At 34.8% G+C, this 25,912-nt stretch overlaps 1 protein-coding gene across 1 annotated transcript in view; it reads left to right on the forward strand.

Moving 5' to 3' along the window:
• DNAJC10 (DnaJ heat shock protein family (Hsp40) member C10) overlaps window positions 1–25,912 on the forward strand; it is a 49,991-nt gene that overhangs the window by 12,968 nt on the left and 11,111 nt on the right. The window contains exons 8-20 of the mRNA XM_019752849.3: window positions 333–410; window positions 2,072–2,115; window positions 2,807–2,944; window positions 6,835–6,924; window positions 7,678–7,791; window positions 8,314–8,428; window positions 17,963–18,090; window positions 18,397–18,513; window positions 21,737–21,838; window positions 23,077–23,232; window positions 24,178–24,311; window positions 24,706–24,759; window positions 25,031–25,178. Of these exons, the coding sequence (XP_019608408.2) occupies window positions 333–410; window positions 2,072–2,115; window positions 2,807–2,944; window positions 6,835–6,924; window positions 7,678–7,791; window positions 8,314–8,428; window positions 17,963–18,090; window positions 18,397–18,513; window positions 21,737–21,838; window positions 23,077–23,232; window positions 24,178–24,311; window positions 24,706–24,759; window positions 25,031–25,178 (1,418 nt within the window). The remainder of the gene's footprint in view (window positions 1–332; window positions 411–2,071; window positions 2,116–2,806; window positions 2,945–6,834; window positions 6,925–7,677; window positions 7,792–8,313; window positions 8,429–17,962; window positions 18,091–18,396; window positions 18,514–21,736; window positions 21,839–23,076; window positions 23,233–24,177; window positions 24,312–24,705; window positions 24,760–25,030; window positions 25,179–25,912) is intronic.

The raw sequence follows: 25,912 nt of genomic DNA on the forward strand, positions 1-25,912 counted from the left end.
ATATTGCAGTGGAGTGTCATGGGGAAAATTATAGTTGGCTGAATGGGTAGACAAAGTTCAGATCACAAACAGCTTTACTTAGCAGTTTTTGAGTTTCTTAATGAAATAATGAATTTAGATTTTATACGATGAAGAAATTGAGAGCCAGTTAAGGAATTTGACATACTAAGAGGATTTTTAGGAAATTCTAAATATTAAAGTAGTTTGGAAGAGGGTGAGATTAGAAGGGAAAAAAAACGTTTAGAAAACTTTTTATTATCTAGTAATAACTGGTCAAAAATTTGCTTTATTCATTTATTTATTTATTTTATTGTTTTGGGTTTTTTTAAAAGGAAATTTTGTGAACGCCATACAAACTGCTTTTGCTGCTGGTATTGGCTGGCTGATCACTTTTTGTTCCAAAGGAGGAGGTAATTTTATTATTTTGTTATGATAGACTATGACATTTATTTTTTTTTCAACTTTATTGAGACATAATTGACATAACATTGTCACTTTAAGGTGTACAACATGTTGATTTGATACACTTACAAAATGATTATCACCATAGCATTAGCTTACCTCCATCCTGTCAAATACCATTTCTTTTTCATGTTGAGAACATTTAAGATGTTCTCTTTGCAGCTTTTAAGTATATAATATACTTTTATTAGCTATAATCACTGTATGCTGTACATTAGATCCCCAGAACTTGTTAATCTTATAACTGGAAGTGTGTACTCTTAGACTAGGTGACAATCTTAAGTATGCTACTATAATTGATTATTCGGTACTTCAAACTACAATTTATACCCAAGATTACAGTTTTTTATTTAATGAATATTTACCTTTTTTGTTATTTTACACATCAGAGGTTTTAAAATTATTACTTTCTTAAAGTATCATTTATAGTTTCTGTTCGGTGAGCAAGTTTTTCAGCTTAATCATACTCATATCTCACTTTCAGATAGCCACAGATACTTTGCAGTTTGCAAAAATAGTTAGTTGTTGACAGATATGATCCTCCCAAAATAATAATTTTTTGGAGTTGCTGACTTTGCATCATACATACATATCAAAAATGTATACATGTTTTTGCCTCAAATTATGTATTTGAAGATGACAACTTTCTGTTTCTAGGAATCTTTCCCTAGTAGATTAAATTGAAAATTCAATACCCTACATATGAAACCACAAACTGAAAACTGTATTCAAGCAATGAGATGGTTAAAAAATTGGTCCCAGTATTACAGAATATCCTAATTCATTAATACATTTTCATACGTTTAATCCCAACATGGATTTCCCCCCATACTTCACCTCTCAGGCTTTTTGCTGATACGTTGAAAAGGTACTTCCTTGAAACTAAAATCAACCACCCACCCTACCCTGTCAGGCCTATGTTAGGAAGGTATTGCCTTACAACAAAAATCACCCTTAAACTTAGTCTATCCTTGAGGAGTTTGTCATTTTGGCCTAATGCACAGATTGTTGTCCATTCCACACATGAGGAAAACTTTTAAAAATTTCTGATGTTCTTTTACTTTTATCCCAAGTAGATTGATTTTACCTATCTCTATAGGTTCTGTGATGCTCAGCTCTCTTTCTTCTAAATCTATCTCATTTTGTCCTAACATTCATATTTACAGAACTTTCATAAAAATAGTGACAACGATATTTTAAGACTGTATTTCAGTTTAAAGATTCTTTGCATATCTTTATCAAATAGGTTCATTACATCTAATTTCCCCCAAATCATGAGATCTCTTAGATAAAGGGAATTATTGGTAAGAGGAAAGATTGGAGAGTAAGGTCCTAATGGGAACTTGAGAGAAAATTACTCCTATTTTCTTTAGCTAGAAATCCTAGGAAATAAGGGGAGGGTGTAAAAGAACGAGCGCGAGAGAGTGAATGTCTGCGTTTGTGAGTTCAGTGGGACTTTGACCTCAGCATCTACTGAGTAAATAAAGGTTCCAATATTTATCAGTAGAGCTCAATTGCCTTAAAATCAACATGGTAGTTTGGGAGAAAGGCAAATGAAAGTATAGACTTAATAAAACTGAAATTGCTTCCTTGTTTTTCTTTCCTCTAGATTGTTTGACTTCACAGACACGTCTCAGGCTTAGTGGCATGTTGGTAAGCATCAATTACATTGCCGTGTTAAAAAAACACATTTAAAAATTGATTCCAGATATTTTCTTTGGTAGTTTCTTAAACACTTAACTCACTTATTTATAATCTTTTTTTGTTTTTTGAGAAATGTATTCATGAGTTTCTAACTAGCTGTGTTAAATACATTTTGACACGTGATGCTTTTGCTGTCATTCACTTCTAAGTATTCTGTAATTTAATTATGAAATGCTCTTTAACCAGAATTATATATTAGTGTTTTTTTATTTCCAAACTTTATTTTTGATTGTTTTGTTTTGTTATTCTAGCTCTCATCATATTACGGTTTGGTAACAGTTTTTATTGTTGATACTTTAACATTGTTGAAGCTCCCTTTGTGGGTTGGGAATTTGCCAGTTACAAAAATTATCAAAGTTCTAGGTGTGCTCAAAAGTAATATATTTTGAATGTACAGTGTTATAATGAATAAATTTGAAACAAAATTAAGAAAATAAATTTTCTGTGTATGGTTAATGCAATTTTTATGTCTACAGATCAAATTTATTAATCATGTTATTCAAATCTGCATCATTTCTGAATGTTTTTAAAAAACAGTTTAATTTACAATAGAAAAGTTGTTGTGTTGCTAAATAAAGCTAAACCCCTTTACCTTTTTCTTCCACTTGCAAAACGATCTATTTTTTTGTTTCCATTTCAGGATGGTCTTGTTAATGTAGGATGGATGGACTGTGCCACCCAGGACAACCTTTGTACAAGTCTGGATATTACAACAAGTACTACTGCCTATTTTCCTCCTGGAGCCACTTTAAATAATAAAGAAAAAAGCAATATTTTGGTATGAATCATTTTAATTTCTTTAAATGCACACATGCATTCACATACAAATACATTGTTTTTTAAACAGTGAGCAAGAAGATGAATCAGTTTACGTCACCTGAATGTGGAATATTTAATTATTTAGGACAAATATTTAATCTCTGGGATTCTATTTAATACATACTTCAGCTTGTAAAGTCTGCTATAAGAATTATTTTTAAACTGGCATAAACTATTATACTTTTAAACCCCAAACGTATGGAATACATTCTTAGGTTAACACGTTGCGTACGGAACACGAGAATCTTCACGAGGGATTTAAACCCTGCCGTACGCAACGTGTTAAGTGAATTTTCATTTATTTGTATATTTTCTAATGTTAAAATATAGATCTTTGGTAGGTATGGTTGAAGCCCAGTATCTATTTTTTCATACTACCCTGTTAGATTCTGGTACAAACTCAGTTTGGTGATCTACTGGTGTGTTTTATCTCCCTAATTTTATGAATAAGGAAACTGTGGTTCAAGCTAGTTGTCAAGGCGTTGAGATGAATAATGGGATATAAGACAGGTCTCTAGGCAACCCCAAAAGAAAAGACTAATAAAGGACAAACTTTCTTTAGTTTTCTGTATTTTAATTCGGGTTGTTGTTGTTGTTGTTTTAGTGTTGAGAAAGATACATATTCATTACAGAAATTCATATATGGTATAGAAATGTTTAAAGAAAGATGCACAATTTACTAAAATCAGATCACCAACAGACCAGCACCATCAAATTTTGGTAAATACCCTTCTACTTCTCTACTTAGGTGTACATCCAATCATCACTTTGTGCTACACTCTCCAGTATGATCTGTGGCCTAGGTCTCTGCCCTCTACTCCAGGCATGTACATATCCTACTGCCTGTTCATTTCCACTGGGATATCAATTAATTTCTCAAACTTAGATTCTGTGACTAGACTCCTGATAATCCCTCATAAATCTGCTCTATCCACAGCTTTCCCCATCTCAGCTGATGAAAGCTCCATCCTTTATCATTCAAGCCATACACTGCGGAGTCATTCTTGATTCCTCTGTTTCTCATGCCCTATAATCAATTCATCACGAAAATCTGTGGCTATCTTTAAAAATCTTTCCATAATCCACCTCCATTGTTGTCAGAGCACTTATCACCTTATAACTACACTATAGTTTACTTATTTACTCCTTCATTATTTTTCTCCTGACATAAATTTTAAGTTTGGATTTTTCTCTATTACCGTGTTTCCCCGAAAATAAGACCTTGCTGGACCATCAGCTCTAATGCGTCTTTTGGAGCAAAAATTAATATAAAACCCAGTCTTATTTTACTATAAGACCGAGTCTTATATAACATAACATAACAATATAAATACCAGGTCTTATATTAATTATTTTTTTAAGATTTTTTTTTTTATTGGGGAAGGGGGTACAGGACTTTATTGGGGAACAGTGTACTTCCAGGACATTTTTCAAGTCAAGTTGTTGTCCTTTCAATCTTAGTTGTGGAGGGTGCCGTTTAGCTTCAAATTGTTGTCCTTTCAGTCTTAGTTGTGGAGGGCGCAGTTCAGCTCCAGGTCCAGTTGCTGTTGCTAGTTGCAGGAGGTGCAGCCCACCATCCCTTGTGGGAGTCAAACCAGCAACCTTGTGGTTGAGAGGATGCGCTCCAACCAACTGAACCATCTGGGAGCTCAGCGGCAGCTCAGCTCAAGGTGCCGTGTTCAATCTTAGTTGTAGGGGGCGCTGCCCACCATCCCTTCTGGGACTCGAATTGAACTGACAACCATGTGGGAATTGAACCGGCAGCCTTCGGAGTTAGGAGCATGGAGGTCTAACCGCCTGAGCCACCAGGCCGGCCCCCATATTAATTTTTGCTCCAAAAGATGCATTAGAGCTGATGGTCCAGCTAGGTCTTACTTTTGTGGAAACGTGGTATATCCCGAAGGTCTAGAAGAGTATCTGGCTCATAAGTACTGCATATAGTATATAAGAGTGTGTGTGTGTGTGTGTGTGTGTGTGTGTGTGTGTGTGTAGTAATATATATATATAGATATGTATATATAAAATAGTAATCGACAATTCCTCAATAGTAATTCATTGACTAAATGTAACATACTTAGTTTAATCAGTCCTCTCCTAGTAGATATTCAGGTTATTTCTATTTTATGATTGTAAGCAGTGTTATAATGAACAATGCTGTTCCTCTTTTTGCACTTCTTCGATTACCTGTTTAGAATGAGATAGCTGCGGCAGTTTTAAATTCCATTGCGTGGCCAGACTGCCATAGAGAAAGAGTTAGGTTTATTGATCCTGTGCCAACAGTCCAGGATTGCCTGTACCCTGGCCAACACTTAGTACAGGCTCTTGCCTTCAATAAACTACTCCCTCATATTTTACTGAGATCTTCAGGCTCTTTGGTATAAAACTGCAAGCTCAGATGCGATCTTAGGAAACATAAATGAGTGATGCTAGAAATGCAATAACCAGGAGTGATGGATTAAACAGTCCTTGTCCCACATAAAAACATTCAAGTTTAAAGAAATATAAAACACTATGCTAGCTGAATATGTCTAGAAGGTGAAACTTAGAAACTGAACAAGTATCCTTTATAGATGTAACTACCAAGTTTTACACTGAGACAAACAGGTTTGTAATGAGATTCTAGTGGATTCATCACTTACATATTTATATAAGCTGCTGTAGGAGTATTTTTAGTAAAACCTTCATAATGAATGTGACTAAAGTGAATGAGCTGTGCTACTGAGGCATGAAAAGAATTCTGTTTGGGCGTCTTAAGCCCTTTGGTAACAAAATACCTATTTCACGTAGAGCTTTAAGAATATTTTAAAAACAGAAAAAAAAGTTTTAAGAAAAAATCTTAGCAAAAACTGAGTTTCCTGTTCTTATTTCCATTGTTTCTGTCCATATGATGAGTCTCATGTCGAGCACAGTTAAAGCTGTAAATACAGTGGTAGTTCCTACAAGTTTTTCATGGAGTTTTAGATCTTTTCAAGTAACATTTGAATTGTCAAACATGGATAGTTCCTAATTAAAGCTATGTATGAAACTCTGTTTTGTTAACCCCATATACATTTTCTTGATATAACCATTGGTGCACTCTTTGTAGTGACAGCTGCTTCATCAAGAATTAGGCCAGCAGCAATACTTCTGTACGAAAAATATGCTGAGGATAAAATACAGACAGAAGTGAAGGTGATTTGTTAAGAGGGAGGTGTGCTTTTTGCAGCTGTTCATTTGTTTTCAATAAGACACCTAGACCTAAAACATATTTAAGATACGACCTTTATCAGTGTATTTTGCTCTGCAAAGCTCATAGGTGGTTTGGTTTTTGGATATTAAAAACTTCTATAATAAACAAGGTCCATTCCAATTTTGCAGTTATACATTCTTAATTTGTAGTAATGATTGGTTGGGGTATGAAGTGTTTTGGCTCATCAAATATTCTAGTGTTTTGTCAATACTTAAAGAATTGTAAAGTGTTGGCATTCTTTAAAATATGGTTAACATTAAAATTTAACTGAGTATAATACAGCTTTTTCCTGATGACTCAGAAGTCACTCCAGGTTATTGTGAGGATTATTTTAGAACACACAGCACAGTTAATAGAAAATTCCAGGTAATAAAATACCTAATAATGTTATTTGCTTTACATCACCTTTTTTTTAAGAAAAAGCCCAGTTATACAATTTTTAATAATTGCCAAAATATGATATACTTTATGGAGGTGGGAGCAACATTTAGAATAAGTAGCTTGAAAACTGTTTAACTTCTGTGATTTTTTTTCTAAGTTCTTCTATGGAAACTGAAAAAAACAGACGAAAACAAATGGATGTTGATTTAAAAGATTACAATATGATTCTCTTATTCTAGTTTCTTAATTCATTGGATGCTAAAGAAATATATTTGGAAATAATGCATAACCTTCCAGATTTTGAACTACTTTCGGCAAACACACTAGAGGTAATAATTTTATAATAATAATAATAGTAATAAACATTGGCAATATTTCAAGTCTTAATGTTTTAAAATCAGCATTTGTTTCATCACTGCAGAGAAGGTAGCAGTGTCAAAGGATTACATATCAATCAATTCTCAGTTAAACTCTAATTGCTGGAGTTGCTGGTGGTATGGGGAGGATCTGTAGTTTTGTAAACCCTAACCAGTCCTCAAGGCCTTTAGGAGAAGTATCAGAAAAGGCAAGATTTTGATCACAAAACAGCTTTGGGTCTGATTTGGAACTTTATGTTCTTGCTTGCGGAACCATATATATTGTTCACTGAGAATTAAAAAGCAGCTTTAGAAATACTCAGTTTGTAGTAGAATGAATTATTTTTTTCTACTTATTGATCCCAGACCTTTTTCTAAGTCTATAGTCCTACCAAACTTTTTATTGAACTTGAAAAAGCTAACTTCCCCCACCTTCCAACTTCTTAGCTATAGATTGTTAAAAAACCATATTTTTTTTCTTCGCACAGTCATGTAGGATTTTTATAATTTAGTGATTCTTAGCCTTCTGTAATCTTACATAATTGATTTACATAGCATTATTCTAAATAAACTACAAAATAAGAATATGATTGGGTCTGAATTTTTTTAGACAATATTTTAAAGTATCAATAGGATGGTTAAAATTAACTTTATATCAATGAAAGAAAGATTAGCATGCTTAGAATTTCCTGTCTCTAACATTTCTTTTTCTTAAATCACTTTAAGGATCGTTTGGCTCATCATCGGTGGCTCGTATTTTTCCATTTTGGAAAAAATGAAAATTCAAATGATCCTGAATTGAAGAAACTAAAAAGTCTCCTTAAAAATGAACATATTCAAGTAAGAAAAATACTTTCTGCTAATGTGCTTTCTTATTTAATACATAAAATTATATTTTAAATAACTAGTTTTCTTCACAATATATGAAGATATTAACTTTTTTCTTTATTCTTTCTGCTTCTGGGTTTCATTTAAAAAGTTCTCATTCTCTCCCTTCCCAAGATTATATCATCTATTTTTAGAAGGGTGGATTTCTTAAACAACTTTATATTGTGTTTTTTAATTCTCTAGGAGGCTTTTTTGTTGTTGTTTTGGAAAGAAACACAGGTTTATTCCAAAATGCCAGCATTAAAGGAGGACAGTAGACTTCTTGTCCACTGCCTTCGGCCTTTCTTTTTTTAACTAAATTGAGTTTCAGTGTTAAATGTAAATTATTTCTATATCTTATATTTATGGCCCACTAACTTCTGTTTAGAAACTGTGTTGTTAGAGTATTGTCATTTTTGGATCATCTTTATGAATATTTAACTGAGTGGATAAGATTTTATTTTCATCAAATTGAACCTTCTCTTTCTATCTTAGGTTGGCAAGTTTGACTGTTCCTCTGCACCAGACATCTGTAGTAATATCTATGTTTTTCAGCCATGTCTAGCAGTATTTAAAGGACAAGGAACCAAAGAATATGAAATTCACCATGGTAAGGAAGGAAAAGTGATAGAAATGTATCTTCCTTTTAAGGTAATACAGGCACACCTCAGAAATACTGCAAGTTCCTCAGAGATACTTCCAGACCACCACAATAAAGCGAGTCATAATCTTTTTACTGGTAGAGGGCTTTGCCTTCAATTTGTAAAAAATGCAGTATCTGTGGTGTGCAATAATACAAAGCACAATAAAACAAGTTATGCCTACAATTTTAAATTTTACTTTTTACCTTGTATACTTACAAATAATACTTACTTACAAGTAATTTTTTTTCTCATTAGTAAATTTGTTTCTTGTGGGGAAAGTTATTTTTAATTATATAGTTATTTTATACTCTTTATTCTTTTAAAAATAAACCTTTTCAGTTTTTTTTGTTTTTCAATTACAGTTAACATTCAATATTCTGTTAGTTTCAGGTGTACAGCATAGTGGTGAAACATTCATGTAACTACAAAGTGGTCCCCCCAATAAGTCTTGCACCAACCTGGCACCTTGTATAGTTATTACAGTATTATTGACTATATTCCCTAAGCTGTACTTTATATCCCCACGACTATTTTGTAACTGCCAATTTGTACTTCTTCATCCCTTCATCTTTTTAACCCAGTCCGTCAACCCCCTCCGATCTGACAATTATCAGTTTGTTCTCTGTATCTGTGAGTTTGCGTCTGTCTTGCTTATTTGTTTATTTTGTTTTTCTTAGATTTGTCTTTCTCTGTCCAATCTATTTCACTTAGCATAGTACACTCTAGGTCCATCCATGTCAGAAATAATAAGACTTCGTTCTTTTTTATGGCTGAGTAATATTCTTACATATATATATATATATATATATATATATATATATATATATATATATATATATACACACACACACACACATATTCTTTATCCATTTGTCTTTTTTTAAATGTGAATTTGACATTTCTTTTTTTTTAATGTATTGGGGTGACAATTGTTAGTAAAATTACATAGATTTCAGGTGTACAATTCTGTATTACATCATCTATAAATCCCATTGTGTGTTCACCACCCAGAGTCAGTTCTCCTTCCATCACCATGTATTTGATCCCCCTTACCCTCATCTCCCACCGCCCACCCCCCTTACCCTCTGGTAACCACTAAACTATTGTCTGTGTCTATGAGTTTTTCTTTCTCATTTGTTTGTCTTGTTCTTTTGTTGTTTTTGGTTTATATACCACGTATCAGTGAAATCATAACGGTTTTCTGCTTTTTCTGTCTGACTTATTTCATTTAGCATTATACTCTCAAGATCCAATCATGTTGTCACAAATGTTCCTATATCATCTTACCGCCGAATAGCATTCCATTGTGTATATATACCACAACTTCTTTATCCATTCATCTATCGAAGGACATTTTGGTTTCCATGTCTCGGCCACCGTAAACAAAGCTACAATGAACATTAGAGGACATGTGTCTTTATCTCTAAATGTTTTCAGATTTTTTGGGTAGATATCCGGGAGAGGGATTGCTGGGTCATATGGTAATTCTATTCGTAATTTTTTGAGGAACCTCCACGCTGCCTTCCATAACGGCTGCACCAGTCTGCATTCCCACCAACAGTGTATGAGGGTTCCTTTTTCTCCACACCCTCTCCAACACTTGTTACTATTTGTCTTGCTGATGATAGCCATTCTGACTGGGATGAGGTGATATCTCATTGTGGTTTTTATTTGCATTTCTCTGATGATTAGTGATGTTGAGCATTGTTTCATATGTCTATTTGCCATTTGTATGTCCTCTTTGAGAAATGTCTCTTCAGGTCCTCTGCCCATTTTTCAGTTGGGTTGTTTGTTTTTTGTTGTTGAGTTTCATGAGTTCCTTGTATATTTTGGATATTAGCCCCTTATCGGAGGCACTATTTGCAAAAACCTTCTCCCATTCAATTGGTTGCCTCTTTATTTTGTCGATGGTTTCTTCTGCTGTGCAGAAGCTTTTAGGTTTCATATAGTCCCATTCGTTTATTTCAGCTTTTACTTCCCTTGCCTTTGGAGTCAAATTCATAAAATGCTCTTTGAACCCAAGGTCCATAAGTTTAGTACCTGTGTTTTCTTCTGTGCAGTTTATTGTGTCAGGTTTTATGCTTAAGTCTTTGATCCATTTTGAATTAATTTTGGTACATGGTGACAGATAGCAGTCAAGTTTCATTCTTTTGCACGTGGCTATCCAATTCTCCCAGCACCATTTATTGAAGAGGCTGCCTTTTCTCCATTGTATGTTTTTTGCTTCTTTGTCAAAAATTATCTGTCCATATTTATGTGGTTTTATTTCTGGGTTCTCAATTCTATTCCATTGGTCTATGTGTCTGTTTTTCCGCCAATACCATTCTGTTTTGATTATTGTAGCCCTGTAGTACAAGCTAAAGTCAGGGAGTGTGATACCTCCAGTATTGGTCTTTTTTCTTAAGATTGCTTTGGCTATTCGGGGTCTTTTGTGGTTCCAAACAAATCTGGTGATTTTTTGTTCTATTTCTTTAAAAAATGCCATTGGGATTTTGATGGGGATTGCATTAAATCTGTATATTGCTTTGGGTAATATGGCCATTTTAACTATGTTGATTCTTCCAATCCATGGAATGTCTTTCCATTTCTGTGTCTTCTTCAATTTCTTTTAAAAATGTCTTACAGTTTTCAGCATATAGGTCTTTCACATCCTTGGTTAAGTTTATTCCTAGGTATTTTATTCTTTTTGCTGCAATTGCAAAAGGAATTGTTTTTTGTATTTCTTTTTCTGAGATTTCATTGTTAGTATATAGGAATGCAATGGACTTTTTTACGTTGATTTTGTAGCCAGCAACTTTACTGTATTCGTTGATTGTTTCTAATAGCTTTTTGGTGGAGTCTTTAGGGTTTTCTATATATAGCATCATGTCATCTGCAAAGAGTGGCAACTTAACTTCTTCATTGCCAATTTCGATGCCTTTTATTTCTTTCTCTTGCCTGATTGCTCGGGCAAGGACTTCCAACACTATGTTGAAAAGTAGAGGTGATAGGGGACAGCCCTGTAGTGTTCCTGAACGTAGAGCAAAGGGCTTCAGTATTTTATAATTAATTATGAGATTAGCTGAGGGTTTGTCATATATGGTCTTTATTATATTAAGGTATTTTCCTTCTATACCTATTTTATTAAGTGTTTTAATCATAAATGGATGTTGTATCTTGTCAAATGCTTTTTCTGCTTCAATTGATATAATCACATGATTTTTGTCCTTTATTTTGTTTATTTGATATATCACATTGATGGATTTGTGGATGTTGAACCATCCTTGTGCCCCGGGGATGAACCCCACTTGTTGTGATGAATAATCTTTTTAATGCATTGTTGTATTAGATTTGCTAGAATTTTGTTTAGGACTTTTGCATCTGTATTCATCAGAGATATTAGTCTGTAGTTTTCTTTTTTTGTGTTGTCCTTGCCAGGTTTTGGTATCAGGGTAATGTTGGCCTCATAAAATGAGTTAGGGAGTACTGTCTCTTCTTCAATTTTTTGGAAGAGTTTGAGCAGGATTGGTATTAGATCCTCTTCGAAGGCTTGGTAGAATTTACTAGTGAAGCCATCTGGTCCCGGACTTTTGCTTTTGGGAAGGTTTTGGATGACTGATTCAATTTTGTTACTGGTGATCGGTCTGTTTAGATTTTCCAGTTCTTCATGGTTCAGCCTTGGAAGGCTATATGTTTCTAAGAACTTGTCCATTTTTTTCTAGGTTATTGAATTTGGTGGCATATAGTCCTTCATAGTATTCTTGGATGATCCTTTGTATTTCTGTGGTGTCCGTGATAACTTCCCCTTTTTCATTTCTGATTTTGTTAGTGTCTTCTCTCTTCTTTTCTGGAGACTTTTCACTTTCTTTCTGAGCTGTCTTGTTGCCTTGATTATTCACGGCAATTACTGATTTATTATTTCTCTCCTTGACATCTACAGGAGTGGCTTCTGCAACAGGTTGATAGGAAGCAGTCTTTCTTTTGTTTTCCAGTACTTGTTGGTAGAAGGTTTTATTTTCTCTCCAACTGCAGCCTTTTTTTCTCTCCCACACGGTAGTGCTATGCTTTCTCTGCACTATTCCAGCTTCTCACACAATGGGGGGATTCCCTGGGAGACAGGCTTCTCCTCTGTTAATAGTTCGTCTAGGTCACAGGGCGCAGTGTCCCGGTGGGTATGCGTAGAGCGTTTGAAGTTCCAAAGCTCTTCCTGCACCAGATTCAGAGCCTGTATGTTTCAGCAATTCTGTTTACTTCTGCAGGGATCCGCCCAGATAGGTGGGTCCAGGGGCAGGGTGAGTTGTGAGAGGTGGCCCAGAGCAATGGCTGCGACCACCACTACAGCCGGTCCTGTTTCCAGAGCTCCCTCCCCTTTGCTGGAACTAGTTGAACTGCGAATCTGTGTCTGTGGCCCACAGTTCTCAGAACAGCAAATATTCTGTTCTTTTGATCTGACACTGCTATGGTTCAGCTTCTAGCAACAGGCAGGTGGGGCGGGGCGAGCTCTGGGAGGGGTGGGAGGGGGTGGCTAGTCTCAGTGCCTAAGGCTTCTGTTCTCTGCTCGGCAGTGAGGGCTTAAACCACCGTTTTCAGCCTTCTTCCCTCAGTCTTTTCTCCGAGGTCTCTGCCCTGAGCGTTGGATTCAGCCGAGTTATATGCTGTCCCCTCAGCCCTGTGGGAAGCGGAACCCTAGCAATCCGAGTTCTTCCCTCTCCCGCAGCTGCGGTAGTTCCGGGAAGCAGCGAGCTCGGAGCACTGAGCTAGGTCTGCGTCCTGTGCCCACATGGCTCCGTCCCCGCACTTCTCCCTTCCCTCCTCCCCCGCTGGCGCAATTCACCCACCTTTAGGTGAATTCAGTAGTGGGCCTCTTCGTCTTGCCTGTCTGCTGTGCAGGGAGTCCTTTGTGGAGTTATAGTTGTTTGATTAGTTGTAAATTCCAGGGGAGATTTACAGAGGCTCACCTCACGCTGCCATTTTGATGACTGCCCATTTGTCTTTTGACGGGAGCATTTATCCATTTGCATTTAAAGTAATGATTGATAGGTATGTATTTATTGCCATTTTAATTGTTTTCTGATTGTTTTTGTAATTCTCTGTTCCTTTCTTAATCTCTTACTCTCTTCTCTTGTATGTTGATGTCTTTCTGTAGTGTTGTGTTTGGATTCCTTTCTCTTTATTTCTTGTATATCTCATAGATTTTTAGTTTGTGATTACGATGTGCTTCATATATACCAAACTATGTTTATAGGAGTCTATTTTAAGTTGATGGTCACTTAAGTACTGGCACATTCTAAGATCACTACCATTTTCACTCACCCCCTCCACGTTTATGTTTTGGTCATTATTTTTTACTTTTGTGTCTGTGTATTTGTGTGCATCCTTTAGTTTACTGTAGTAATTCCATATGATCTTGCTACTTTTGCCTTTTAACCTTTGTACTAGCTTTAATGTTTATTGATCCACTGCTTTTATTATGTGCTTGCCTTTGTCAGTGAGAATTTTATTTTCTTTGAGATATTTTCTTACTTGTATTTTTTATTTTTCTTAAAGAAGTCCCTTTTTACATTTCTTACAATACTGATTTGGTGGTGATGAACTCCTTCAGCTTTTTCTTGTCTGGGAAAATTTCTACTGAATATTTTGATCAGTGTTTGAGCAGGAACTATGGTTACATGTCAGGCTAGTGAGGAATTTAAGGGTCTTGCTTGTTGACAAAAGTAACACCTACAGTTTCCATTTCAATTTGCTAAATGTAGCATCTTGACCATTATGGGCAATTCCCAGACATTCTTTCAGATTTTTCCTCCACTAGACTACCACACATCTCCATTACCTGCTTTGTCCTCTCTCTTGAATTTATAATTACAGTTCTACCTTTCAACTTGTGTGGGACTTTAACTCTGCATTCATGGCCATTATGTATAAATCACAAGATCCAATAAAGAGACTTCTGCATAGTATAGGTCGGGGTAATGTTTGAATTGAGGTGACATTTCTCAGCCTGACATTTTTCTAAAGGCTTTGCATACTTTTGCATTTCCATTTTTTGTCTTCACAACAATCCAGCAAGAGAGAAAACTGAGACTCAGAAAGGTTAAGTATCTTGTTAACCCATGACAAAAAAAACTAGTAACTGGTCAAAGTAGATTTTTGTATCAAATATGTCTGACTCCAAAGCCTAGACTTACAGCCGTACTAAATGCCACACCTTTAAAGTACTAGGAATGACCAACTTTTAATAATGGAGTTCTGTTGGTTTTACCTCTGAAATATTTATCCGATTCCCCCTCTTTATTCTTGATGCTTTATTTTAGGTCCATCGTCTCCTTCATGTACTATAATATCATCCTGTGATACAGTTATCCATCTCGTAGCCTTTCTTTACAATTGGTTACTTATTCTATGTTTATTTATTGCCCTAGAGCATTTAGAACAATCTCATCACTTTTAACTCTCCTGATTTCTTTTAAAATAAACTTCAGATTTCTTAGCATAGGCGCAATGACTGTCTGTTTTGCTCACCACTCTATCTTTAGCACTTAGAATGGTGCCCGTGCATAGTAGGAACTCATAGTAGGAATAGAGCTGTTAAATTAATAGGGTACATTTATAGTCTGCCTCTGCTGGTTTTTCCAGCCTCATCTCTCACCTCTGTCCCTCCAAATAATCTTAGCTGTATCTTCTTGTGGATCCCTGAAAATACCATGTTTTTTTCACTACTCTGTGCCTTCTAAAAAGATTTTTCTTCTTTCTGCATTGTAGTCATTTCTTCCTGCTCTTCAAAATATTTGGCAAACTCCAAATCACCCTTCAAAACTTAACATAAAGCACTTCCCACCCTGGGAAATACACCATGAGTCCTCAAATACTTCCTTTATAGCATAACTATATTATTTCTTTGGATTTAATTAGGTATTGAGCATAGCATATGCAGTCACAATATGACAGAGAGGAAAAAAAGTGAGGTATACTTAATCTCTACCTCAAAGAATATTATAAATTAGTAGGGAAAACAGACAAGTAAGTGGGCAATTTTTTAAATGTCTGAAGTGAGGAGTATTGCCTATTTCTGAGTAGTAAATTACCCCAAAACTTAGTGGCTTAACCAACAAATATTTATTAACTCACACAGTTGCTGGTGTTCAGGAATCTGAGAACAGCTTAACTGAGGGGTTCTGGCCTAGGTTTTTTTCATGAGGTTGCAGTCAAGGTACGTGAGGGCTATAGTCATCCAAAGGCTAGACTGTGGGTGGGCAGTTTGGTTCTCAGCTGACTCGTGGGCTAGGCAGGAGGCCTCAGTGCCTCACTACAGGAACCTCTCTGTAGGGCTGCTCACAGTATGGCAGCTTGCTTCTCCTGAAATGAATGATCAGAGAGAGAGAGACACACATACACACAGAAGCTGTAATATATTTTATAATCCGATCTCAGATGAGAAAAACCATCACGTCCACCATATTTTATTGGCCACATACCCTGGTACAGTAGTGGTATGGAGTGCATGAGGTATAGGTCACTGTGGGCTCTCTTGGAGACTGACTGCCACAAGAGGTAAGCATGGGTTACACTTACAAAGAACACTTAGGAATAATTTTCTGAGATTAAAGGAAGCAATCTCTTTATTGAGATATAAAGCATAAGTAATGGTTACCCAAATAAACAGGTGGCAAACACATTCTAAGCAAAGGAACCAGCAGTTTTATATTCATGGACTCTTAAGAGAGATCCTCATTCATTCTTAGAAAGCAAGAATTCCAGGATACCTAGAATATTGAATGTTGGAAAAGAGTGAACTCAAGGCTGGAGAGGCCACCAGGGGTCCAAACTATGTGTTTCTTCTCTCAGGTAAAAGAATTTGGACTGTTCACTAAGGGCAAAGCAGCAGAGGCATTCATGGATTTAAGCAGAGATTTGATTTAACTAGTTTTACTTTCTAGAAAGGTGACTGGCTGCCTAGAATGGATAGAAGCAAGATTGGAGGAAGGGAGAGCAGGTAGAAACCTGATGCAGTCATTTATGTAAGAGAAGATGGCTGCTTAGCTAAATAATGTGAATGAAAAGAAGTGGGCAGGTTTTTTAAATACCAAGAATACAAAATCAATATAACTTGATGATTATTGTTTAGATGTGAGAGAATAAAAGAAGGAGGCCCATGTTTCTAAGTTGGTGAATTGGCAGTGAGTGACTGACTGCATCACTGAGTGAGGAAAAGAACTCTGGGTGAGGGGTTGATATGGAGTTCACAATTCACAACTGAGTATAGGCCTGGGCCTCAGAAGAGGAATTTGGGCTAAAAATGTAGATATAGATAATCATCATTTCAATTGCAATTGAAACCTTGAATGAGGGCAAGCTTGTCTAAGAGTGAATAGAGAGACAAGATCAGGGCCCTAAGGATCACTTTTAAGGGACAAAGATAGAAGAATTCATTAAACAATTTAAGAAGGAGCAGCTGAAGAGTAAGAAAAAAAGCAGAAGAATGTGGTGTCATTTGTCACTTTATTTAAATATTTGTGAAAATTTTTCTCTTCTACTGGGCTGTGAGCTCCATAAGGAGAAGGACTATATCTTTTTTTTTAATTTTGCATGTCTTACGACACTTAAAACAGGGTCTGACACACAATAGGTTCTTGACGATTGAATGAATAAGTCAAAGGGCACATGGGAAAATGGACTCTGTGCTAACTGAGAAAGCCATTATTTACCAAGCCAAGAAATACAGATATAATCTTTAGACAATGGCACATCTCCAGAGATCTTTAAGCAAAGGAACAACATGATCAGATTGATGTTTTTGTAATCAATTGTGGTAACAATGTAGAAAATAGATAAGAAAGACCAGCTTGGTTATTGCAGTAGGCCAGACTGAATTTAGGCAGTAGCCTAAATTGGGGTTGAGATGGTAAGAAACAGAACGGATGGAGTTATGATACAAGGGCAAAGAAAGAAGGCGAGAATCACCCCAGGAAATCTTGTTTAGGCATCTAATAGATAATTATGCCATTGCCAAGATAGGGAAGCTGAGAAAAGGAACAAGTTGGTGGGGCGGAGAGGGGTCAGAAATAACTTCAATTTGGACATAGTATTATGTTTGAAATGTTTATATGACGTCCAGGTAAATTTTCACTGGGTAGTTGGTAATACAGGTTTTGAATTTACGAGAAAAGTGTAGGTTGAAGAAAAAGATTTAGGACTTAGGCCATAGTAATAGTTCAGTAAGCATAAAGAACTCAAAGAACATTGCAAGGAAGTTGTAATTCTGCCTCTGAGGATGAAGGAACAGTTCAAAGAGATTTTGACATTTTAACTGGTCCTCCAAGAAAAGGAAGAATAAAAGAAAGAGTACTTTTGGCAGAGCAAACCTATGTAGACACAGCATACAGAACACTAAAACCGCACCACAGTCAGTTTGTTCAGAAATTTATCTTCTTTTCCTTAATAATTGACGTATAAAAACTTTGAAGTGTTTCTGTGGATAAAAGGCAGAATGTGGATTTTAACTTTTCTCTTACTTGATTTCAAAGGAAAGAAGATTCTGTATGATATACTTGCCTTTGCCAAAGAAAGTGTTCATTCTCATGTTACCACACTTGGACCTCAAAATTTTCCCGCCAATGACAAAGAACCGTGGCTTGTTGATTTTTTTGCCCCTGTAAGTTATTTTCATCTGTCAAAATTCGTTATTGTCAATTTTCTCTTGTCACAGCAAAAAGACATTTTCTAGATGACTTTGAACCGTGAGTACTAGAATTGTGTTCTTCAGCTTTGGCCACATACTGCATCTAAAAGAGCTCTGATGTACTTGCCCCCTTTAAGGATTAAGTATATACTAGTGCATGCATACAATTTGCAACTAAGTGTAGTTTGTCTTACTTAGCATACTGTTTATTATAACAATGTGTATTTTTTTGTTGTTTCTTTTGGCTAAGTGCTTATGAATATTTTTTTTCTTTTGTAGTGGTGTCCACCATGTCGAGCTTTATTGCCAGAGTTACGAAAAGCATCAAAGCATCTTTATGGTCAGCTTAAGTTTGGTACATTAGATTGTACAGTTCATGAGGGACTCTGTAACATGGTAAGGCAAAGTATAAAAAACCTTATTCTAATTAATCTAACTTAATACTAAAATAATAAAATAACTTTTCAAACATACGGCTACATTTAGAATAGCAACCAGTTATTTAAACAACTTCAACAAAATGATACAAAATTATGATGGATTAAAACATGGATTAATATATGTAGTTAAATGTAGATATGGTCCTATGGTCCTATTTATCAAGCTCAGGAAAATATTTAGTTGACTTGATAAAATACATGATTTTTCAATTATTAAAGATCTTTTTTTTTTAACTTAATACTACTTTTTGGCAGTCTGTAGTTTTTATTCTTTGGCTTTCTTCATAATAGTATAATAGAAGAAAATTAAAACAAGAAATGAGCTCTTTGTTTACATAAAAATATGTGTACTTTATTAGGTTAATTAATATTTACTCTTCAGTTCTAAGAAGTACTAGAAATTATCTGCCTCATGATGAAAGTATATAATACCATTTGTAAAATATAGGAGAAAAAATATTGGGGGAAAAAATTCAAATCTAAATCAAATCAAGCCTCCAGGTCTAGAGTGTATAGGAAACCCAGCGACATAGAGGAACATGTTAATGACACCAGGGGCATGCAATCTGTGGGTCCCAGCGTGTGGGGACTTTACAGGACTCTCAGTTTATTGGACAGATATATTGAAAGGGGGAAGAAGAGATTGAAGACTTGAAAGATATTCAAATGCAGGTTTAGGCCTTGTTTGGATGCAATTCAAACAAACCAACTGCAAAAATAAAGACAGAATAGGGGAAATTTGAACACAGACAGGATACCTAATGATTTTCAGCAATTGTTAATTTTTAGGTATGGAAACGATAGTGTGCTTATATTTTGGGGAAAGTCCCTATACTTTAAATACACTGAAATATGTATGGATGAAAAGATAAATTACGTGGAAATTGCTTTAAAATAATCTTGGAGTAGGAGTAGAAGAGGATGTAGACGAAATAAGAGTAGCCATGAGTGGATGATTGTTATAGCTACAAGAGTACGAGAATGTATTCTCTGCTTTTATTGCTCTGTGTGTATTTTCAGTTAAAAACCCTAATTATTAAAACTTTTTAAAAAGATGAATGAAAAAGAGAGGTAGAGAAAAAAGAAGTGGGGAAAGGAATGGGGAAAACAAAAAAGAAATCAGTTTTAAAAACGTAATGGAAATAAATGTAGGCCAAAACATTTATGGTATTTGTGTGGAATAATTTCTTACTACACACACACACAAACACACACACACCCCGACAAAAACCTAGTATAAAAATTAATGAATGTGAATGAATATGGCTACATTAAATGTTAAAACTGTTGCCAAAGAAAGAGACACTAAAGGTAAATAACAGAGTGAAGTTTTTGTAGACAAAACCTTACTGTCCAGAATATTTAGACTATAAATGAAAGTTTACAGACATTTCTTTTAAAAAGGAAATCCAATAAATGGGGAAAATGTTCGACTTCACTAGTCAAGAAAGTACAAATTACAACAATAGTCCTAGACCCTCCCCATCTAATCAAATTAACAAAAATTTAGAAATCTCACAACAGCAAGTATGTGGATAAATTATCCAGTCACTCAGTGGAGTACCAGAGAGCATTTAAAACTAGATCTATCTTTAGCAGCATGGGTAAATCTCAAAAGTACAATGTAAAATGAAAAAAACAAATTGGAGGATAGTCTATAAAGTATAATAAAATTACAGAAAGCTTTTAAATGCTCAAACATTACAGTATACTGCTTAGGGATACATACGCATGTAGCAAAAATACAAAAACATCAAAACGTTGTTTTTAGGATACTGGTTTATTGGTTGTTCCTAGTGTCAGGAAGGGAAGGAAATGGGATCAAGAAAGAGTACTTCCACCAATCTGCCAGTATGGCAAAAAAGTTAATCTTCCTTAAACGTAGGGGAGGGATATGTGGGTATTTGTTAGATTATTCTTTTTTCATTATATTTGAAATTTCATTAAAAAAAAGTTTAAAAACTAAAAGCTCTTTGGTTTTGGATGTCTTGTAAAGATGCTAAGCAAAAATACAATGTTATTTAAGACACCCGATACTTAACTTGAATTCTAGTTTTTCTACCTTTTAATCTCAACTAGGTATTAAGTAGCCTGTAGGAAACTGAGTAAAATGTAAGGCTTTAAAACCATGGCATCACTTCACCCGGAACAGGCCAGGACTGACTACTGACTGGGGGGTCTTAACCAAGTCACTTAGCCTCTCAGAACCTGTTTCCTCCTCCATGAAGGTGATTTAGTAATTTTAGCTGCTGAATAGAATTGTTGTGAGGAAAGATAGAAACTGCATGTTTAAGTGCTAAAAGGGCGCTGGGCACATAGTAAGCACTTGTTAAGTGTTAGGTTTAATTGTTTTATTAACATAATGAGTTACTAAATTGGCACTTATTTTAACAAAAGTTTGATAAATGCTTCCATTGTTTTCTCTAAAATTATTTTTGAATCTTAGTCAAAGATTCCAATTTGCTAATAAGTAAGTGCTTGTCAACTTTTAAAGGTGTGAAGTTCAGCTACAGCAAATACACAGGGATCTCTTTATTACTTTTTAAAGAATACATAAAAATTAAATCTTTAGAGAACTGTTTCCTGAGCTAGTAGTGTTCATGTTAAGTCTGAGGAGATTATAGTATTTTGTACCATAAAAGCTATCTTGAATATAAGAGTAAAAAGTGACCACATTCTTGGAGTATGATTCATAATTTTAACCTAAAATATGATTGATTACACATTATTAATATATTTCTTTATTCTTGCTAGTCTGTTTTCTTGATTTTCTTCTACTTCTAGACAAATTTGAATATTTATTATGGTTTCAAAAAAAGACTTAAGCTAGAGATTAGCCTGCTGTTTACAGCCTCATGCATCTCGGTTCAGGAGAGTAAAAAGTGACCACCATGCTCAAGCTCATAATTACCCATGCTCACTTTTCGGTGTTTCATGCCTGTGGATTTTATGCATAATGGAGTAGCTATAAATAAGGGTGAGGTATTCATCAGTGCACGTGTGAGTCCATTTTCTGTGCTGAATTTGTCCAGACTAAAATCTTTTAGTCACCAGTAATTTAGCAATGGGTTTTTTAAATCTTCTTGTTATTGTTACTTAAAGGCAAGCTGGTTATAAATTTGAAACAAATAGGTAAAATGCATAAAATTTTGTTTAATTTGTATTCTCATTCTTAACAGTATAACATTCAAGCTTATCCAACCACAGTGGTGTTCAACCAGTCCAACATTCATGAATATGAAGGACATCACTCTGCTGAACAGATCTTGGAGTTCATAGAGGTATTTTAAGCTAATTTAACTATGTAACAAAAGTTTTGGAGGTAACTTAAATTATTTTAAGTTCATGGCTATAAATCTTTCTGTGTATTTGTACACTTTGTATATTTAATAATGTTTAATAACAGGATTTATTCTTTTCTTGCCAAAATGTTATTTTCTGACAAGAAAATGAATTTAATTTTTTCTAATGTTTTATTATATACTTACTTTAAATTCTGAGAATAAGTCTGTGTTTTTGTTTGTTATCTAGTTCAGTGTTGTGTACTTAGTAGACAACTATTTATTGAATACATGAAATTATACTTTCACATAAAGCTTTGCCATGCCCTTTTCCTGTTTTCTCTGGTAGAACAACCACAGATTACTTCTTTTAGGTCCCAGATAGATGAAATAGGAGTGAGTGCAATACCATCCAGGAAATGTGTGGGTAATGGCAGTCTTACCCGTCCCGTCCCCCCCCTCCCCGTGAAGGGCCTCTTTCAAGCCTGGGCAGCTATGCCAAGCCTGTGTTACTAGCACAGAAATGCCCTACATCTATAGCATCTCCTGTTTTGTTTTGTTTTTTTCACTAGCGCACGTAATTGACTTTAATAGTTAACAGGGGCCTCTTAAGCATGAAAAATTTTAGCTTATTTATGTAATGACCATTCTACTCTCTGTCCTACTCATCTCTCTCTCCTCTTCCAGAATAATAGTTTTGGTTTTGATTGTTTGCCCCAGTGAAGCTAACATCTTTGTTAATATTATCCAATCATGATAGACTAAAGCATTTGGAGCAAGTGACCTGTAGAGAGGTTGTGTAGTATCTCCAGTCAGAATGTCAGAAAAAGAGACTAGTAGGCTGTCCATTATTAATTAAAGGGCCATTTCCAAACCAGAATTATATGGCTTATGTAGACATCTGGGCATTTCTTGGAGATCTTGCCTCATCTACCCATAATCTTAAATAAAGTTACCTCTTTTCCCTACCTAAAATGATTTTAATGATACGAGGAATAGGAAGAAGTATATCTTGATTTAAGAAGACTAATGGTCAAAATCCAAACTTAAAAAATAAATTAGGGATCATTTCTTCCTTTTCAAATCATTCACTATAAATTCTCTTTAAAATATCCTTAAGTTATCTTTCTATTATTCAAAAACAATTTTTTCTAAATGACAAATACTAACAATTTGCCAAGAATATATGAACAACTCTTTTTTTATGTCTCTTATAATGAAAGCTGTGTTGTCTTTAGGATCTGATGAATCCTTCAGTGATCACCCTGACACCCACCACTTTCAATGAACTAGTTAAACAAAGAAAACATGATGAAGTCTGGATGGTTGATTTCTATTCTCCATGGTGTCATCCATGTCAAGTTTTAATGCCAGAATGGAAAAGAATGGCCCGGGTATGGTGAAGTAGTTTATTTTAAATCGAACATTTACTAAGAATGTTTATTTAACAGTTATTTTGAAACAGATGAGTGAACCCACTTCCACATTGTAACTTAATAACAATTCTAATCATACCACTTAGATTTAAATTTAGTTTGTCTGATATGTGAATGGTTTAGAATAATCTACCCTTTTTTTGTGTCACCTCATACATATTTGACCAAATTTATGCCAAAGTCAACCCAAAGCTCTCTTTTATTTTCTAATAAAATTTTTGTACTTGTTTTTAGAGCTTAAATTATTTAGTTTCTTCACAATATTATAGGACTTAAAAGTAAGAAAAAAATAGCCTTGATCAATAAAACATTTGAATTTTTAAAATTTTATACAAATAGATGTGTTATAAATCATGAATAAATAGAAAAAAATTATTTACATACAAGAATGGAAAATGCAGTAGCTATTTTATATTTGTAAGATTTAAAAAATTGAACAAAGCTAAGAGTTACAGTGATTTCTAGTATCAACATTTAAGATAATACAATTTTGTGCTCTTTTCAATAAATTGTTTTAATTCAGTTATGAGTCAATATGCTACCTGCAACCCACATCTACATTTGAAAAAGAACTCTTGAAATACCATTGGAAAGACCTTGATTAGTTCTTGGTTTCTAACACTTTGAATTTTAGAAATAAATTATTTTCCCCATATAATAGGTAAATGAAATCAGTTGTTTAATATGTAGTAATTGTAGTAAGTTCTTGACTACAAAATTAGCTTCCAGTTAATTACTATAAATATGTTGTAAGCCCTTTACCCATTTATATTTGATGAAAATCACAAATAATATAACTCTCATAGTGACAGTTTCTCTATTGTAAACATATATAAAATAGTTATGGAGGTAATTTTATTCTAATCACCTTGATCTATTTATCTCCTCTTTGTTCTTTTATAGACACTAACTGGACTGATCAATGTGGGCAGCATAGATTGCCAACAGTATCATTCTTTTTGTGCTGAAGAAAATGTTCGGAGATACCCTGAGATAAGATTTTTCCCCCCAAAATCAAATAAAGCTTATCAATATCAGTAAGTATTGTCTAAAATTTGAAGACATTTATTACAGTCATTTGGCATAGCTCTTAAAAAGTGGGTAGGAATTTCACAGACAGTGGTAACTGGAGTAAAGGTTCAGAAACTAAAGCCTTGGCTATTTTGAGTTTTGTTGTTCCCATGGGTCTGTAGGAGATGTCCAGCAGGCAGCTAGACATTCAGATCTGGAGCACAAAAATACATTAAGACTAAAGAAAAATATATTTGGGAAGCCATGTAAGCAGTGTTCAAAGCTGAGCATACCTGAGTAGAGAGAGGCTAGATGAAATCATTCAACTAAACTTATCTTTTAAATTGCTATGATATTGTTTTTTGAACATATCTAATAATGGAAAATGTTTACAACTTACGTGTTTTTTTCTTTTTTCAGTAGTTACAGTGGTTGGAATAGGGATGCCAATTCCCTAAGAATCTGGGGTCTAGGGTGAGTAATTAAAATGTATATCATTGTATAAAATAGAGTCAGTGCTGTTTGCCTTTCTCTTGTATCTCTAATTAAGTTTACTGTGAGTTGTTTAAAGATTCTAGCATTTTAAAGTACTTAGTAAAGAATAATTATTTACCAAGATAAGCTTGGGCTTTATTACATTGTCATTCTTTCAAGTCATTTTTACTTAGAAAGTATTGCAATATTATATTTTAGAAGTTTGCTTTGCTCTTATTTAACGAAAAATAATTTTGTTTCCTTGCCACAGGTTTTTACCTCAAGCATCCATAGATCTCACACCACAGACCTTCAATGAAAAAGTTTTACAAGGGAAAAATCATTGGGTGGTTGATTTCTATGCTCCTTGGTGTGGACCTTGCCAAAATTTTGCTCCAGAGTTTGAGCTCCTGGCTAGGGTAAGTCTTGTCTATCGATTTAAATAAATTGTAGTTACATGCAGGTTTTAATAATTAGATAAAACATTTTAAATACAATTTTTATTTTTTTCTTAAATGTTTCTTCTGTTTTAAAAACTCCATTTCATTTCGTTGACTATAATCTCTGCAGTAGATTTCATCCCTTAAAACTTTTAGCTAACATCTTCTCTGCCTTGGCTGACATCATCATCTACCTAACCTTAACTGCCAGAAGCCTCACTGCTGCTGCTTCCCTATTTCCTTCCCCTGCCACCATTACTCTGCTGCCATCCAGGCAATCACAGATCCTACTTACCAGTTCTATCCTAAGTGCCTTTCAAATCTGTCATCTCCTATCCATGGCCTCTGCTAGCCTCTTTGGTCAAGCCATCATCATTGCTCGCCACCTTATCACCCGTGCCTTTTAACTAGTCTCAGGTTACCAGCCTACCTTCTTCAGTTCTGCCCCGGTGATCTTTTTAAAATATTGTCTTCTCTGGCTTCCGGTTAATGAAGTTTCTTGATATGCATCTTTGACTACAGGTCGCTGATCTGATTCTTTCTGCCTGTTCAGCTTTATATCTCTCCCCCACCCCACACTTTACACTCCAGGCACAACAAAGTATAATACTCCGCTGAATAAGTACTCCTATGCACATGCTGTTTCCTCTCTCTAAAATGGCTTTTCCTTACTGTAGTCATCTGGATTTTTTTTCTCCTTATCCTTAAAACCA

Source organism: Rhinolophus sinicus, chromosome 17 (genome assembly GCF_057876585.1).
Source record: "Rhinolophus sinicus isolate RSI-liver-muscle chromosome 17, RSI-T2T, whole genome shotgun sequence".
In the NCBI taxonomy this organism is placed as follows: domain Eukaryota; kingdom Metazoa; phylum Chordata; class Mammalia; order Chiroptera; family Rhinolophidae; genus Rhinolophus; species Rhinolophus sinicus.